The sequence below is a fragment of the Pantherophis guttatus genome, chromosome 3 (genome assembly GCF_059756535.1).
Source record: "Pantherophis guttatus breed Tessera chromosome 3, ASM5975653v1, whole genome shotgun sequence".
NCBI lineage: Eukaryota > Metazoa > Chordata > Lepidosauria > Squamata > Colubridae > Pantherophis > Pantherophis guttatus.
In genome coordinates this window covers 91,567,498-91,585,397 of record NC_142065.1, presented here as the reverse complement: position 1 = coordinate 91,585,397, position 17,900 = coordinate 91,567,498, and the positions used below count along the sequence as shown (strand labels likewise).

General features: G+C 37.5%; 1 protein-coding gene across 6 annotated transcripts in view; it reads right to left on the bottom strand.

Annotated features, from left to right (window-relative positions):
* Positions 1-17,900, bottom strand: part of KIF14 (kinesin family member 14) — a 94,272-nt gene that overhangs the window by 53,814 nt on the left and 22,558 nt on the right. For 2 of the 6 annotated variants that reach the window (XM_087890035.1, XM_087890037.1), the window contains exons 16-29: positions 17,536-17,696; positions 16,402-16,549; positions 14,937-15,089; positions 12,168-12,285; positions 11,247-11,370; positions 10,787-10,913; positions 8,301-8,401; positions 6,930-7,012; positions 6,454-6,672; positions 6,153-6,337; positions 5,498-5,656; positions 4,181-4,303; positions 2,368-2,442; positions 743-881 (exon numbers count right to left, since the gene is read on the bottom strand). In XM_087890035.1, coding sequence (XP_087746161.1) covers positions 743-881; positions 2,368-2,442; positions 4,181-4,303; positions 5,498-5,656; positions 6,153-6,337; positions 6,454-6,672; positions 6,930-7,012; positions 8,301-8,401; positions 10,787-10,913; positions 11,247-11,370; positions 12,168-12,285; positions 14,937-15,089; positions 16,402-16,549; positions 17,536-17,696 — 1,915 coding nt within the window. The remainder of the gene's footprint in view (positions 1-742; positions 882-2,367; positions 2,443-4,180; positions 4,304-5,497; positions 5,657-6,152; positions 6,338-6,453; positions 6,673-6,929; positions 7,013-8,300; positions 8,402-10,786; positions 10,914-11,246; positions 11,371-12,167; positions 12,286-14,936; positions 15,090-16,401; positions 16,550-17,535; positions 17,697-17,900) is intronic. The other 4 variants (XM_087890036.1, XM_034437431.2, XM_034437433.2 and 1 more) reach the window with 4 other exon arrangements.

Here is a 17,900-nt window from a genome sequence, read left to right as displayed (position 1 = left end):
TAATGATTAATACATGTTGGTGGTCATAGAATTAGGAACAAGTTATAGCTATCCAAAATTATTTGATACATGAGATCCTGAAATGTGAAAACATACCTAATTTGGAAACATTGGTTGAAATAATATTATGAGACAACATTAAGGAAAAAAGATGAGGACACAATAGATTTGTGATGGCGAACTTATGGCACGCGTGCCACAGGTGGCATGCAGAGCCATATCTGTGGGCACGTGAGCATTGCCCTAGCTCAGCATGGGCCAGCTGATTTTCGGGCATTCTGGGCCCACCGGAAGTTGGGAAATGGGCCATTTCCGGCCTCCGGAGGACCTCTGGGGGTGGTGGGGAAGACCTCTGGAGCCTGGGGAAGAGGAAAAACGGGCCTTCCGGGCCACCATGCCATCGTGTGCCAAAAGCAAGGGGAGCACGGGGGGGTCGCATGTACATGCACGGGGGGGCAGGGCGCAGGGGGGGCATTGAGTTATGGGTGTGGGCATGCGCGTGCATGACCCCCCCCACGCTCCCCCTGCTTTTGGCACGCAACGGCAAAAAGGTTAGCCATCTCTGCAATAGATGGATAAAAATGCCAAATCCAATCTAAATATCTGGCTGACTATGCTACCGACTGTAGTGATTATAAACCCCAATTACCATCACAACAAAATAAAGAATCCCTGTATCAGTTCTTGCAACTTTGTGGCCATAATTTTCAAAATAGTTTTGCCACATAATAAAAGTAAATACCTTCTAATAAATGAATAATCATCTGGTGAACTTGATCTAAGCAATGTTGAAATTCCAAGAATTCAGTAGCTTTATCATGTGCCTTCTTTAATTCTTGGTCAACAGAGTCTTCTTCTGTTAATAGACTTACTACTTCATTCTGTCAGTATGAAGAAGATTAAAAAAACACTTTTGAAAAAAATAAGTTAGTATTTGAGAACTACCATATTTTTCAGAGTATAAGACGCTCCGGACTATAAGACGCACCTACCAAGATATACACTAGTGCATGGATATGGGAAATAATATGAAATTTTACCAGTTTGGAACTGTTTTAAGTTTTTTTCTTTGCACAGATTGGTATTGTAATCAGAATCAGTAAATTATTCAGCACGCAATCTGTTAGATGTAAAGCTTTTTTCCCCTCTCTTTATTTTCCTTCAGGTAACATTTTAATTAAGTTAGTGAAATGCTTTTTAAATTCCAGCTAATAGTTGATTCTAGACAGAAATTTTTCAACAAAAGGACACAAAGAAGAAAAAAAGACTCACAATAACTCTGCCTCTGCCTCCCAGCAATTTGCCTTGCAGCAAACAGCCTGCTTTAGTTTTGTTTTCAGCACAGCCTGATTAGCACAAGAAAAAAAAAATCTGCCTCCCAGCAATTTGCCTGCTTGCAGGAGGCCTGCACAGCAATAGGCAATGGCAATCCCTGCCGCCTGAAACAGCTGAGGGTCGGGAGGCCGACCCAACCGACAATCAACTGCTTGTTCTAATCAGGCTGTGCTGAGGTAAATTGCTGGGAAGCAGAGGTCAAAGGATGGGCGGGGCTACATTCGGTGTATAAGACGCACCCAAATTTTCACCCTCTTTGGGGGGCGGGGGGGGAATGCGTCTTATACTCCGAAAAATACGGTACTTTTTACTGAGCCAGTAAATATCAAGATAATAAAACTTATGTTGTCATTTGATTTATACTTAAAAAGTATAAAGCAGGGGTGTCAAACTGGCTGCCCACAGGGTGGATGCATCACACGCAAGCCACGCCCAGTCCAGCTCCACAAAGGGGGAAAAAACATTGTGATATGTCACCTGATGGCAACATGACGCAGCAAGTTTGATACCCATGGTATAAAGGGAAAAAAATGAATATATCATGATGTACGTGTCAATAATATTGTGAAAAATTATGTTCCAACTATAGTGGGAAGAAAATTTCATTTTAAATTGTGATGAAAAATGTAATACAGGTAGTCCTCAACTTACGACTGAGCCTAAAATTTTTGTTGCTAAATGAAACATTTGTTAAGTGAATTTTCCCTCATTTTACGACCTTTCTTGTCACAGTTGTTAAGTGGATCACTGCAGTTGTTAAGTAAGTAACATGGTTAAGTGAATACAGCTTCCCCATTGACTTTGCTTGTCATAAGATTGCAAAAGGTGATCACATGACCCTGGGACACTGCAACCATCATAAATATGAATCAGTTGCTAAAGGTCTGAATTTTGATCACATGACCATGAGGATGCTGCAAACATTGTAAATGTAAAAAATGGTCATAAGTCACATTTGTGAGTGCCATTGTTACTTTGAATGGTCACTAAATGAACAGTTGTAAGTCAAGGACCTGTAGAGTTTTTACTTACTTTTTTACACTGAGACATGATCTCTTCAAGGTGTTTAGCCAATTCAATTGCTTTGTACTTTATTTGATTCTGAACCTGAAAAGAAAATATTAAGGATTTGAGCAATTAAAGCAGCCCTTCTTTAATCTGTTTTCAGCTGCTTTAACACATGTCAGAGAAGTATTGGGCTTGTGCAAGGTTCAAGGCAGATCTTCCAAATAATTTTGCGTACAACCCAGCCCCAAGAATTGCAATCCTCCTAGAGCAGGGGTATCAAACTCGATTTCATTGAGGGCAACATCAGGGTTGTGTCTGACCTTGGGGTGGGTGGGGTGGGCATAGTCAAGGGGCATGGCCAGCTTGACATCACTCGTATCGAGATGCCTGTGGTGGCCCAAGCGCTCTACCAACAGAAACGGGCTTCCGAGCTCCATTTTCAGCTGCGATAGTCTCCTGCAACCATCTGCCAGCAAAAATGGAGCCAGCGGGGGAGGCACATGCGGCCCTCCTGAACTCCATTTTCGCTGGCAGAAGCACCATGGGCTGGTCCTTCGCTGTTTCCAGGGCAGCCCCGTGGGCCAGATGTAAGCACCCTGCAAGCCTGATCCAGCTCCTGGGCCTTGAGTTTGACACCCCTGACCTAGAGGAACTGCAAAAGGGGAGGGGGCAGGTTACAGAAGCAGATTTATACATAAATAAAATAAATCAATCTGCAACCCTTCGTTAGACAAGTCAATATATATAAACACTTCATAAGGGGAGGCTACATACACTAAAGATTGTGCACAGAAACGTCACTCACAAATATATTGAGTGGATGCAAAGAAACAAAACCATTTGCAGCTGCAATTCTACAGAGAAAAGGATCATACACAACTTAGTGCGTATGAATATAAATTCAGTAATTCATAAAAACACAAATTAATAGGATAGTGATTAAAATAGTTTCTCTGAAACCTAAATTTATCAATAACTACAACTAAGTACCATTTAAAATTTTGCTTCATGAATTTTTTTTTTTTAAATTAAGCATAATTTATATTATTTGTTCCACTAAGAGAATTAAGATTTACTTTTTGTCAGGTCTGTTTGAAACTGCTGAATGTTTTGAAGTTTCAGTAAAAAATATTTAACACCATATTATGTCTGAAGATTATTCTTTCAATATTTCTTGCCTTATAAAGTTGAGTTAAGAGCAGTGACTTTATTAATGGAAATAATAACATACAGTACCTTAAAGGTAATTTTCAAATCAAAATGCATATGATATTTCTTAAATTTCTTTAGGCTGGATCCTGATAACCCTTCCAAAGTGTTTTACTATTTGCAAAAGTAATTTTAGGGCATTTTCTGAGTAGTCTTTCTCATTGGCCAAAGTAGCTGCTACACTTTAGACCAAGTACAGCTTCTAAAGTGCAGCTTTTAAAGGCATCCCCATGAGAAGCATAGTGCAGGTATTAAAACTAAGCTGTTAAAGATGTGGATAATCCATATTGGTCTCCATTGATTGGGTCTTCAACAGATCAGACCAAATTGGCCTTCATTCCCAAAAATCTATTTACCTTGAAAAACAGCTTTCCTCTCCCATGTATAAATGGTTATACTGGTACATTTTCATATGGCATAACAGATGGCATAAGGCAAAAAAAAAAAAAAAAAATCCTATCAAGAATTACTTATGAAGGTACAGATATGTATATGAGAGCCGCCAATGTATTCTAGAAATTCTCAATAAAATTAAGGTGAAGCTTGTCAAAATATTATTAAATTCGTGAAGACTAAAAAAAAAATACTTCCAAGATGTTGAAAAAAAATATTTTTATTTCCACATCACCTCATTCTGTGGGTACCATTTTGAGAATTCCTTCTGCATTGTCCTGCATGTTTTTTGTATATAATCTAAAAGGTGTCTCAGTCCCAAGTCTATTCCATCACAAATATCTGGCATGAACTGTTTCTGACACAAACAGAAAGACAGAATAAAAATACAAAGTAAAAACTCAATTATAGTTTTCTAATAGTTATGAATGCTTACTGTGGTTAATAATTCAATGCTTATTTATAGAAACAACCCCATGGCTATTTAACAGAACCATCTTTTTAAAAAAATATTTATTACATTTCTATGCCACAATAAAAAAAGTAAGCAACATAGTCCAATATCATGAAACATACAGGGGAAAATAAAACATCTGAGGTAAATAAAAAGTGGTAATTAGGGAAAAAACCAAAACCAGCATCCTTTCTAAAACAATGAACAACGATCTAGCTGTATATAATATCCTGTTAAACCAAATAAACCTTTAAGAAAAGTTCTGTCTCAACCAGCTTCCGGAACACTATCAATATTGGGCAAATCAAGACAAAAAAAATTCCACCTTCTGGGTTCAATTCCCAGCCCCACCCCAGACTTAATAGAAATAAAGGACCTACAATAGTTTTCCTGAGATATGTGCATTTAGTAAGTCAATTCTGGCAGAAGATGGAAAGTCTGCAGCTATCTTGGCACCAAGTCACCATTCATTCATTTTTTTATAGGTAGTCCTCAACTTACGACTGTAAATGAGCCTGGAATTATGGTTGTAAGTTATACCAGTCATAAAGCGCAGTAGCTAGACTGCAGTATTGCAGGCAAATTCTGTCCACAACCTGAAGTTCGATCCTGATGGGGCTCAAGGTTGAATCATCCTCCCATCCTTCCAAGGTCGGTAAAATGAGGACCCAGATTGTTAGGGGCAAAATGCTGGCATAAACCACCCAGATAGTGCTAGGTGGATCACTATGTCCGATTTTACAAACTTATTTTTGTGTTCATTAAGCAAACCCGGCAGTTTCTTAACAAATCCATTTTTCGCAATGAGCAGTTTTTACTGGAAAACCAAAGTTGATCTCCAGCAAAAAAAAAATAATGTTGTAATCAATAGCCATTTGATTGTGGGAGGCTGCAAATGACCATAAATGCAGGCTAACTGCTGAGCGCCCAAAATGTGATGGGGGGAGGTGCATATCAGAATCCGGATCATAAGTAGCCCTGGGGAGGTCCGTTGCAACTTCAATGTTGCTAAGTGACTGATCGTAACTCAAAAACTACCTGTATACACATGCACACACATACATAGTGTACACATAAATACACACACCCTTACTTTACCTTTGCATTTCTTTCATCACCTCTGTTTCCATCTGTAAAACTTAGCTCTGAGCCCGTCACTGCTGCCAAATGTCCTATGTATTTAGCAAGATGTTTCAATATTTGCTTTATTTTCTTCTCTGCCTCTGCTACTACTGATGACAGGTCTGCACAGCCACCCTGGAAGATAAATTTATAGCATGAGGAAGTGTTTGCTGTTTGAATTTTCCTCATTCATTCCAATTCACATGGTTAAAATAGCATAGACTAAATTTAAACTGGTGATGTGTATATTTATTTATTTATTTATTAGTTCAATTTATATGCCGCCCTTCTCCGGAGACTCAGGGCGGCTTACAATGCATTAAGCAATAGCCTTCATACTTTTGTATATACCTGCTTAGTAGGGCTTTCGGCCGCGCCTAAGCGGTGTTCTTGTTTATACAAAGTCAGCTTATTGCCCCCACAATCCGGGTCCTCATTTTACCTACCTCGAAAGGATGGAAGGCTGAGTCAACCTTGAGCCTGGTGAGATTTGAACTTGCAGTAATTGCAGGCAGCTGGCAACTAAGTGCTACTTTAACAGCACTTAGTCCATTGTACCACAAGGTATAAATTGATTTAAACAGTACTTACTGTACTGATATTTATAAGGGCCACTTGCAAGATCCCTTACCTGAAAGAGCAATTGCAGATATCCTCCCAAATGTTTTACATCTTCCCTTAGTTCATCGAAAACTTTTACAAATTCATTGTTTTTTCGGAAATCCTTCAGCCACTGGTTAGTCAGAACAACTAATTGTTGGAAAGCAGATGTAATTGCTATGCTGCAGAACTGGGCAGCTTGATCAACAGTGAAAACTAAACACAGAGATAAAATCCTCAATTAGAATGCAAATTGAGAATTGGGAGAAACTTAATAGCTTGTTATGTTTCAATTAAACCAATCTGATTTGTATTTAATAAATAGAGCTTACAGTTTTCTGGATTTTCCTCAGCTTGTTCATAAACTTTTATCATAGCAGTGACTTGAGTATATATTGTAATCAAAGTTTTTAAAATAATTTGTGCCATGCTTTCTTCTTCGTGAACCTGTCCCAGCACATCCAAAGCTGAACTTAGCAGTTCCTTACAAATGCCTGGTACAAATGATTCATGAGGATCTGAGATCAGATTGGCCAATGTATCAGTTGCACCTAGGATAAAAGAAGACATGAGCATCATGATAACCAGTATGACTTTCCTTAATTTTAGTCAAGACTTCCCTCTGCAAAATAACTAATTGTTTTAAAAAATCACTTGAAAGAGGGAAAAATATATCAAAGAAAATGTAAAACTTTTATAAAACTTTAAGGACTTTTATAAAACTTCAAGGACTTTAATAGAAGGCCAATAAAATAAAAACAAATATTAAAGAGAACTTTTGAAGGGCAGAGCATTACAATATACATACCTGTTACACATGAATTGTGCAGTTTCACCTTTATCCCAGACAAACACCCAGAGATTCTCTTGCTTTTTCTCAAACTTCTACTTCTAAAATTGCACAAGAATCAAGTAAAAGAGATCATATTTAGTTTCAGTAACATTTCTAAGAATGCCAGTATTCTTTGCCAGTCTGCATTCCCAGAGTATCAGCTTCAGGCCAGTCTATTTTCATTCCCAAGGAGGATGGCTTTAGGTCTCATACAGAAGTAGTGTCTTTAAGGCATCCTTCCATGCTGGGAATAGGAAAATGGAATTCCTTTTAAACAAAAGCAGAAACAGAGAAGAGGACAAAGGAAAAAACTGGGAACTGAGGATGGAAGAGGGAGATTTACTGTCTTCCCAAAAACTCCTGGAATTTTTAGGAATCTAAAGAGAACTAAGTAACTAAGTCCAGGAAAACTGCATCTGAGGAACAGATCTTTAGGTGAGGTTATTTCCCAAGAAGTTGATTTAAATGCTTTTGTTCTGCGTTTATGGGTGCAATGTGCAGTCTGCTGTTTTAAATTCAATTTCTCTGTATGAGATTGGTTTTTGAATGGATTCCCAGCCTTTGTGTTCTTCAGGCTGGGTATTAACATTTTTTTAAAAAAGATTTTTTTTTCTGATCTATATTAATACATTTGAAACTTCCCTTACTTTTCTCTAGATTCTGGCAGAATATTCTACTGGAATAGATCCGCAACATCTGGCAAGGGAAGATATTCTTTGATGAATTTTAAGTCAAGCTTTTATAGTTCTCATAATCTGAAGAGATCCATGACTATTCTTAAAAGATGGACTGTCTGCATTTTTATATTTAAAGTTTAAAAATTGACTTTTTATTTTATTTATTTACAGAATAACATTTGATTTTGTTTACTGCCAATGAGATTTCCCTTCCAAGGGTTGAAACCTCTAGTCATCTGCTTCTACTTCTACTTATAACTTGGTTGGGAGGTAGCATCCTTGAAATTTCTTCCATTTTTAACATTTTGATATTCAATTGCCAGAAAGACAGCATTGTGTGTGTTTTCTCACCCACATTCTAATAATAAATAAAATAGGTAGTGGCAGCAGAAGTAATAAGCTGTTTCTCCAAGCTAAGGCTACAGTGTAAAGTCTCAAAAGGTTTCTGCGAATCTCCAGCCTTGCATTGTATGGGCTTATCCTTTCTATAATAACTAGAAACATCCTTTACCAAGTGTAATGATCAATGACTACAGAACCCCTTCAGGAACATCACAGGCTTCCTCATAAAAAAAATTAATCATCTCAACAACGTTTACATCTATTTCCTCTTACTTTGGGAAATGCAATTTTGTGATCTTGAGACATAATTTGACACTGTTCTAGTTACCTCCTTGTAGAATTGGAACGGCTGGATGCATTTGAAAAATCAGGTTCCCACTCATCAGTAGGATCATAAAAAATCTCATCAGTTCTCTCAGTACTGTTCATCTGGAAAATAAAGGATTTTTTTTTCCTCAAGGTCATTTTCAGAGTTTAAGACTAAAGGCAAATTCAACTTGTACTAGAATATGATCACATATTAAAATGCAGATAAACCTACTACTTTTAAAACTCATACTCAAAATTCATTACTCTTTCCACAAAGATTAAAACCCATGGAATAAGATACTTGAGAAAAGTCTCAAGTATCTCTAAATCTAGGGCTGCTGTATATACTGTATTTTTTGGAGTATAAAATGCAATTCCCCCCCCCCAAAAAAAAAGTGGGTGAAAATTTCGGTGCGTCTTATAGACCGAATACAGGCCTGTTTTTGGTTTCCCAAACCCTCCACATGTCGTGTTTTCGCCCTCCCCAGGCCCCAGAAGCACTCTGCAGTGCTCCGCACATCCCGTTTTTGTCAAAAATGACCTCGTTTTTGGGATCCTGAACCCTCCAGCTGCTGTGGCCTAGAGGTGGATCTCTTGCCTCACAATCAGGAGGTTGTGAGTTCAATCCTAGGTAGAGGCAGATGTAGGGTCTCCTGCTTGGGCAGGGGGTTGGACTAGATGACCTGCAAGGTCCCTTCCAACTCTGTTAATTTTTCTTTCTCTTTCTGTGCATTGCGTTTTTGCCCTTCCCGGCCCCCAGAAGCTCTCTACAGGCCAAAAACAGGCATGTTTTAAACACATCCGTTTTTGGCCTGCAGAGTGCTTCTGGGGGCCGGGGAGGGCAAAAACGCAACACACGGAAGCCAAAAACTATTTTTTTTTCTTGTTTTCCTCCTGTAAATCTAAGTGCGTCTTATAGTCCGAAAAATATGGGTATATCAGGAACCTTATAAGTGACTTATTTTTCAAAGTTATCATCTATTACTGAAAATAAGTACTTCAGTTAATGTATCTTGGTGCAAGCCCATACTGGCACTCATAAAATGTGCACTTTTCTCCCTTTAAATGAGTTTGATCAGAACTTCAGGTGATTTATAGGAATATAGACACATTTCTTTCTTTGAAACTTAATGAACCTTCTTGAAGTCAGTTGACCCAAACAAATCTAATAACTAGTAAAATTAAAAAGAAGAGAATTGTACACTGATATTATGAAAAGGCACGTGGGTATGTCTGATTTGTTTCTCCATAGAAAAATATAAGTTTCTGGATGAGATTCAAGTGCTTTTTTTTTCTTTGAAAAAGTAACAAAAAGTCATTCCCCAATCCCTCACTACTACTTCTATGTCACATATAAAATGTTTTAAAAGTCAACTGAACATCACTGCAGCCAATAGAATATCTATTTTATGCAGCAATATATTCATTTTAATAAACTTTCAGCATAAATGCAACATTTATAAAAAGGTTTTAAGTAGCTTATCACTGATCTATACTGGGGAATTCTCTGAAAAATGTCACTGCTGGAAAATATATAATTGTAATCTTTAAACAATTGTAATCCAAAACAAAATCCTTATGTAGGGTTTATAAAATGTTTAACCCAACCATTACCAAACAACAAAGGAGAAAAGTGTGTTGTTTCACATTATATTTCAGGATAGGAACTCTTTTATCATCAAATTAAAATTTTCTGTCTGGATTCCCAGGACATGAGTATCCATCACTCACTGAATCTTATTTTCTAAATTCTTTGTTCAGTGCTACTTGCTCTTCATCTTCCTAATCTTCCTTGCTCACTTCTATCATTGTCCAGTACCCTGCTTTCTTTCCTTCTTATGTTCTTTCTGAAATGCTGTTTCACCAAAGTAAATTTTTCTTTCCACACATTCCTAAACTACAGGTAATCCTTGTTTGGAGTTACAGCAGACTTTCCCAGAAATATTTACAACCTAGTTCTAAAGTTTTGATGGCTGCCCTCCCCCATGGGTCACATGCCTGTATTTGAGTTGCCTGGCGACCAGCCCACATTTAAGGACATTTACAATGTCACCTGTGGACACATGATTACATTTTACACTTTTGCCAAAAACTAAGAGTTTCCAGCAAAACCACCTGCCACAAAAAATGTTGTAAAATCAGGATGATTATATGACAAGGATGTCAAACTCACAGCGGCGTCACATGACATATTGGGACTTTTTCCCCCTTAACTAAACCATGTGTGGGCGTGGTCAGCACATGATGCATTCAGCCCATGGGCTGTCTTACGACTATTACAGTTATAAATCAAGGACTACTTGTACTTTCAGACTCATTTCAGAGATAACTAATGGCTATCTACGGTATATTAAAATATTTCTTCTGGGTGTCCAAGCAAGCTCTTATTTTTCTTCTACAGAGGCAAACAATGAGATGATACTCATATAGGCAGATTCTGAAAGTGCCTCAGCCTCTCCTTCATAAAAGCAATAGGAAGCATTTCAGGCTTTTGCTTAAACAAACCTCATAAGCGTCTTTCATTGCAGCCAATTTGTCTTCAAATTTCTCAAGGCTCCAGTATGTTGCAACACCCAGCCTGATGTTACGGACCTGCACTTGAAGGCCATTTTCTTGAGCCATTACATCATGTCTGATAAAAGAACATAACAAACTTATTCCCAGAAAATAAAGTGACAATCACCATCTGATATACCACCCCTTTTATAATTGACAGTTGGTGGGGGCGGGAGGGAATTGTATTTTATAGATTGAGAAGATAACAAATGATCTAGGTGCTTAATTTCAGAATGAAGCATTTTAAACACAGCCAAAGACTTTTTAGAGTCATTTTTAGAAACTATTTGGACTACAAATGCTACTCTGAAATATGGCTTTAATTTGATTGTTTAAAGGCAATCATCAGATTACAGTAATCAAAAAGGTATGCAAGGAACAACTGCCAATATTTTAGTCAAGAACATACCTACAAAAAACAGTGTGCTTGTCAAGTTTACTGCTGATTGTGTTGGCCTCTCTGAGCATCATAGACAGTTTCAAAGAATCCCAGTTTGGCTCTGCAAAATGTTTTTTGAAAAGGTTTAGCAACTCTGGAAATTAAAGCGGAAATTTCTTATTTATAAGAGTACTATTATATATGTATAATTTGTTAACTTTTTTAATTTTTTCCAGGTTTTATATCTCTCTGGATATAAATAAATGTAAAGATCCAGATATGTTTCTATATTTATAAGCACTCAATTTTCCTTCTATACACAGGGATAATTCTATCATTTCTTCTTTTAAATTTGTCCTGCTGTAGCACATACAATTTGGGCAGATTCTGGATATCACATTTACAATCACAACTGAGACCAGAATTTCACTAGTTAAGCAAAGCAGTTTTTAAGTGACATACAGACAATTTTGTAATTGCTGTGGATGTTAAACGAATCAGCGCCCATTAAGCAAATCAATTTCCCCCATTTTGTTTGTCAGAAACTAACTGGGAAGGTCGTGAATGGTGATCACGTAACCCTGGTTACTGCAACCATCATAAATACATGACAGTTGCCAAGCATCCAAATTTTGGTCATATGATTGTGTGGATGCTGCAACAGTTATAAGTGTGAGGACCGGTTATAAGTCACTTTTTCCAGTGGTGTTGTAACTTTGAATGTTCACTAAGCAAATGATTATAAGTCAAGGACTACTTGTAGTCTGAAGTCAGTGCACAGTTCCTAGATGTTGCAACAGAAAATTATATTCTGTCTTCCCCATTATAAACAGAAGAAGGGGTCCTTCCCAGAACTCTGCCAGAAAACAGTTTTGCTATTTATTTAAAATGCATTAATATTTATTTATGGGCAACTACCAGACAGGTAATTTTATAATATTATAGCCGTACCTTTATTCCTATTTCCCTGACTCTGCTGAAGAATTTCCACTTCTTGAGCAATTTTCTGCTTCTCAGCCTCCAGAGCTTCAAGAATCTTAACGTGACGAACTGTGTGATCTTCTAAAACCTAAAACAAAATCAGGATGGGAAGTTTTCTTGGTAAAAGCTTTCAAAACTGGAGAATGCAGTCTAACAAAGGGTCAGTTTTGCCTAGTCACTAAGACACCAGGCTAGAAAGCAATAGACCATGAGTTCAAATAATGCCTTACCCATTAAAACCAGCTGAGTAACCTTGGGCCAGTCACTCTCTCAGCTCACCTCACCTCACAGGAATGTTGTTGTGGGGAAAATAGGTGAAGGAAGGTATTTTGGATTTGTTTGCCACCTTGAGCTATTTGTAAAATAAATAAATAAAAGGATGGTGTGTACACCGGAGTGTCTGCAGGATATGATCAAAAAAGTCAAAATAGTGGATGAAGCCTCAATTGCACTGTCGTGGCTGCGATCTTGATTTTGACTATACTAACCCCCTGAAGACACAGGACCAGGTTATGCACAGGACTGCCTCTCGCTGAGGGTGTCTGCCTGTCCCAGTATAGGGTCGGTGAACTCAAGGCCTTTTCCCTAATATTGTTACACAATGAGACCTCGGAGGCACAACTTCTTCATGGCCACCTTGGCCCTTTGGAATAGCATCTCATCTGAGATTGATGGCACCTTATCCTTTAAGCCTTTCAGAAGGCTGTGCAGACTTGATTCTTCTTCAAAAGCATTGAAATAGGGTGGACTTAATTTAGCAATAAAGATGGTAGTAGAACCTTGATGGGAAGAGTATGGTTGTTGTTGTTTTTAATTATTGTGAGCTCCCTAGGAACAGCATATGAGATAGGCAGCCATACAAGTTGATACAAGTTGATACAAGCCATACAAGTTGAACCCTCAGAGATACGCACGATACCAGACCTCCGGACTTTTTGTCGGGCCCTGAAAACACATCTATTTCATCTGGCCGGGGTGGCTTGATCTCATCCTTTCGGTTTTAATTTGAAATTGGTTTTAACTGGGTTGTTTTAAATTGAGGGCCGAAATTATTTAATGTATTTTAAACTGTTTTTAAATTTTATAAGTTATGTTTTATCGTGGCTGTTCACCGCCCTGAGTCCTGTTGGAGAAGGGCGGTATAAAAATCAAATAAAATAAATAATTAAGTTATTCAGATAAACAAACAGATCTCTGGTGGTACACCATTTCAGATGTGAAGGCAAAAAGGTATTTCATAGAGGATAGTCATGCATGTGTACCACCTGTCTCCATCTCCGTACACCAAATCTGAATTTTCCTGGGATTGCACCACAGATGCTGAAGGAAATGAATAATAAGTTACTCTTTTATAAAAATATTAAATGTATTAAAAAGCTATGATGTTCTTACTGTTGGAAACTGACCACAAATTGTAATTAGTAGAGACAATGTGTTATGATTTGCCAAAAGCTCCCTTGGAGACAGGAACCTACGCCTTGGTCAAAACCATTATCAGTAAAAAGGAACATTCGCCCAAGGTGAAGTTAAAAGTAAACATGATAAGATAGTTGTTGTTAGACAGGAAATGTCAAAATGACCCTTTAAAGTATAAAACAACTTGAAGAATGACTTAGGAGAATAAAGGGGAGCTGGGAGGGCTTTTTAGGCGTGGTGTGCATTGTGTAGGAGTATAATTGTGTAGCTTGAAAACTGCTTTTTGCGCTCTTTGAACTCAATCCATTTGGGAAGGGTCTAAGAGGCCGCGCTTGCAACCGCTTTTTATTTATCTTCATTTTATCTCCAATAAACCTTTGATTTTGTGAACCAGACTTGTTTATGAATTGTGAGGATTAAAATATTTGGGTCTTATATCTCACAATGCTATGGGAACCAAATTATCCCTGGAAAAGACTCAGCTCTTTAAAGAATTGAGAAAAAGTGCTAGATACTCCGGTACACTCCCAAACATCACTTCCCTTCTGAATCCAAAGAGCTGTATAATTTTTATTCGTAGTTCCCAGTTTCCATCATTTCTCCCTGAAAAGAGGTTGGCAACCAGCAAGAAACTGAGGAATATCAGTGTTGATAAGCCCTTTAACCAGCTTCCCAAATTTCTAACACTAAAGAATTTTACTGCTTTTTAAAATTTATTATGGTTATTATTCCTATTCTAAACGTAAGTTCCATTGAAAGACAGATGTGAGTCTTTTAGTTGAGAAAGAAATAATTGTTCAATGGTTCCATCCTTGAATATCATTAAGGAGTGCCAGGAAATGTGCTTTCTATCATGGTGCCTACCCTCAGGAATGATATCTTCCCCCATTCATATTCCCCTGATCCTGCTGTCCTTTAAGGGAAACTTGAAGACATGGGTTTTTCCCAAGGTTTTCTTTTATTGTCTTGTATTATTGGATCTTGTTCTTTTTTAGATCACATTCATTTTATCAAATTGTCCCATCTCATTGGGGATTCTTTTATTGATGTTAAAGAGTTTTGAGTCAATTAGTTGGACAGCTTTATAAATATAACTAACAATTCATTAATTTTGATTCCTGCTAATAAGACTCTAAATATCTAACACTGCAGACGTATAGACTCAACTTAATGCAACTGGATAATACATTAGCGATGTTGTTAATTACTAACAGGATAGGTTTCATGGATTTCATGGAAGAGATCTACTCAAGGACATATGAGACTCACATGTTCTTGAAGATACTGGAGAGAAGTACTAACAAATGAAGTTAGTCCGTTTACCTCTCTGGCAGCCAATGTCTCTATTTCCCATCGCTTCTTGTTGAAGTTTACTTCTAGCTCAAGGCCTCGTTTTGCTTTCTCCAGTTCCTCAATTTTATTTGCAGCCATCTGATTGTTCATTTCCTGCAATTGTTTCCTATGGGATTCCTCTTCCTAAAAAATAAAGGAGACTGAATCATAGGCACCAACATAAAGATTTTATTTCATAAAAGCCACTGCCCAAAATGAACAATATTTTATCATTTTCCATATGTGTATGGAATGGACAAAAAGACTTCAAGCATACATATCTTCCCTCCTTTTTTCTATATCCCTTCCTTTATTACTGTGTAACAGTGCTATCATCATTAGCAAAGAAGTAAGGCCGAATATAAAGGTACAAATCCCTCTGAATTGTTATCACAGCAACAAAAAATCTCACTGCCCTATAGAAGCCATTGCATTTGGACACAGTGGAACAACAATTGAAGAAAAATGAGAAAATATGGGATGGAGAATTAGCACTTTACAGCTTTTATTATTTGGCTGTGGGAAAAGCTGTTATGAAGTTAAAGACGTTTGGGTGGAGACGGGTCTATATTAACATCAATGTAAACTTTTTAACTTCAGGGCTAAAATCCATCGGTGTTACAGATAACAATTGACAGGAAGTTTTGAACAAAGAAGAGGTTCCATCTCTCTCCTGAAAGTATCATGATTTATGACTTCATCCATTCAGAGCAGTGGGTGCAAGTGGTCCTCATTATCTACAGTGTTATTAGGTATGGGATAATGTATTCCCAGTCTGTAAATGCAAACCAGATTGTTTTATCTTCAGCAAAGGGTTTCAGTGATCTGCTGTTTCAAGCATGGGTTTTCTTTGAAGGAGAATTTGTGTTTCTTGTACATTTTGCACATTAGTAAAGTCCATCTCTTCACGGCCCTGTTGGGCTGGAAATAAGAAGATGCCCCTCTATAGCAGTGCCCCCCCAACCTTTTGGGCACCATGGACCAGTTCTGTGGACAGAGGTTTTTCCATGGACCAGAGGGGGCGTGGTTTCACATGCTGCCTGTATCCCGCAGATGGGGCTTTGCTTGTTTGCATGACCTGGTTTCTGGCATGCCGCAAGCCCACTGCTGGTCCAAGGACCGGGGATTGGGGACCCCTGCTCTATAGGATGAAAGATCAGACCCTGCAGAGATGAAAGACTGGCTAAATGAGAAATGAAATTGACTGCTAAACCTACATATCAACTGGATACAAAGCTTCAAGAAAGAGGCTGGGGGGGGGGGAATGTACTGCAGTTTGCTTGCAAACTCATCACCTAGTTCTATTACAGTTTCTATTTTTATTGTCTTACTTGTATGGCGAGTGTAGATTTGCGAATGCACACAAACATAAGCTTACTTGCATTTCAAAGTTTGTCACTTGTTATTGCATGTCAGATTAAGACACTGCTTTATAAAAGCATCAGTAATGACCTACCAGTCGTGCTTCTAATGATTTTATTTTGGTCTCATAATTTTGTTGCTGAGCACTAAGTTCTTCTTGAGCCATTTCTTTGGCAAGTTGGATCCCTTGCATCATTTCTTCCTTAGCTTTAAGACGTGCTTCTTCTATTTCTGATTCAAGCCTAGAAGTATTTTGAAATTAATGCTACAATTTATATCTAAGAAATACTACATACGAAAGAATAAAAATTTAACTAATACTAAATTAGTTCAGTTGGCAAATAATTAATGCAAAATTAAATTTCACTGCTGTTTGGAAAAAGACAACATACGTAACCCAAATGAAAAAACTAAATTACAGGTAGTCCCGGTTAACAACAGTAATAGTGATTGCTTGCTTGTATTAATCTTTTGTCCATTTCATCCACTCTTTTTTCCTCCTTTCCCAGGAACCTTTTACCATATGTGGTGGATCTGCCCGAAAGCTAGGGATTTTTGGCATCAGATAAAACAATGGCTGGAAGAGATGTTAAATCAAAAGATAGATCCAAAGCCAGAACTCTTTTTATTGGGTATCACAATAAAGGAACAATATATTTATTATTGCATATACTAGCGGCAGTGAGACTGGTCTTCACGCAAAATTGGAAAAGTAAAGAAACTCCCCCTGAAGAAGAGATAATAAATAAGATACTGACTTGCGCAGAAATGGACAGGCTGACTTTAGAACTCAAAGACAAGGGTGAAACGGAGTATCATGAAATCTGGAATAAAATGTATCAGTGGTTGGAGAGGAGGAGGAATGTTGGGATAAAAAAATATTGATTAGTCGAGAGTTAGAAAATTATTATATTAGTATTATGTGAAAGATAGGAATTGTATTGGTATAGAAAGTAGTTTTTCACAGCCGAAGAGATTTATGTGTCTGAATATTGATAGACTGTATAAATCTATATATATTGAATATGTATTTGTTGTAAGGTAAAATTTGATGGAAATGTTAGAACCAGAAAAGTTGCACTATGTCCAATATTTTTAATTGTATATTTAATAAAAAACTTTTTTTAAAAAAAAAGTAACATTAATTACAACCTCTATTGCTAAGTGAACAACATATGCAAGGGAAAATACAGGAACTATTTAAAGCATAACATCTGCTATTACTCACTGAGCTCGTTGAGCAGCCAGCAATTCATTTTTTGCAAATTCAAAGTCTTTTGGACCCTCCTCAGGAAATGAAGTCCCACAAGACAAACTTTTTATCTTCTGAACTTCAGCTGGATGATTAAATCGGAAATAATGATCACCACCAAGGATTATCCGATCACCCTAGGAAATCCAGATAGTATTGATAGTATTAAAATTCAGATGCTTGGCAATTGACCACAGTTTTGATGGTTGCAGTGTCCCAGGGTCATGTGATCATCTTTTGCGACCTTCTGACAAACAAAGTCAATGGGGAAGCCAGATTCACTTAACAGGCTTATTACTAACTTAACAACTGCAGTGATTCAAGAGAGGTCGTAAAATCAG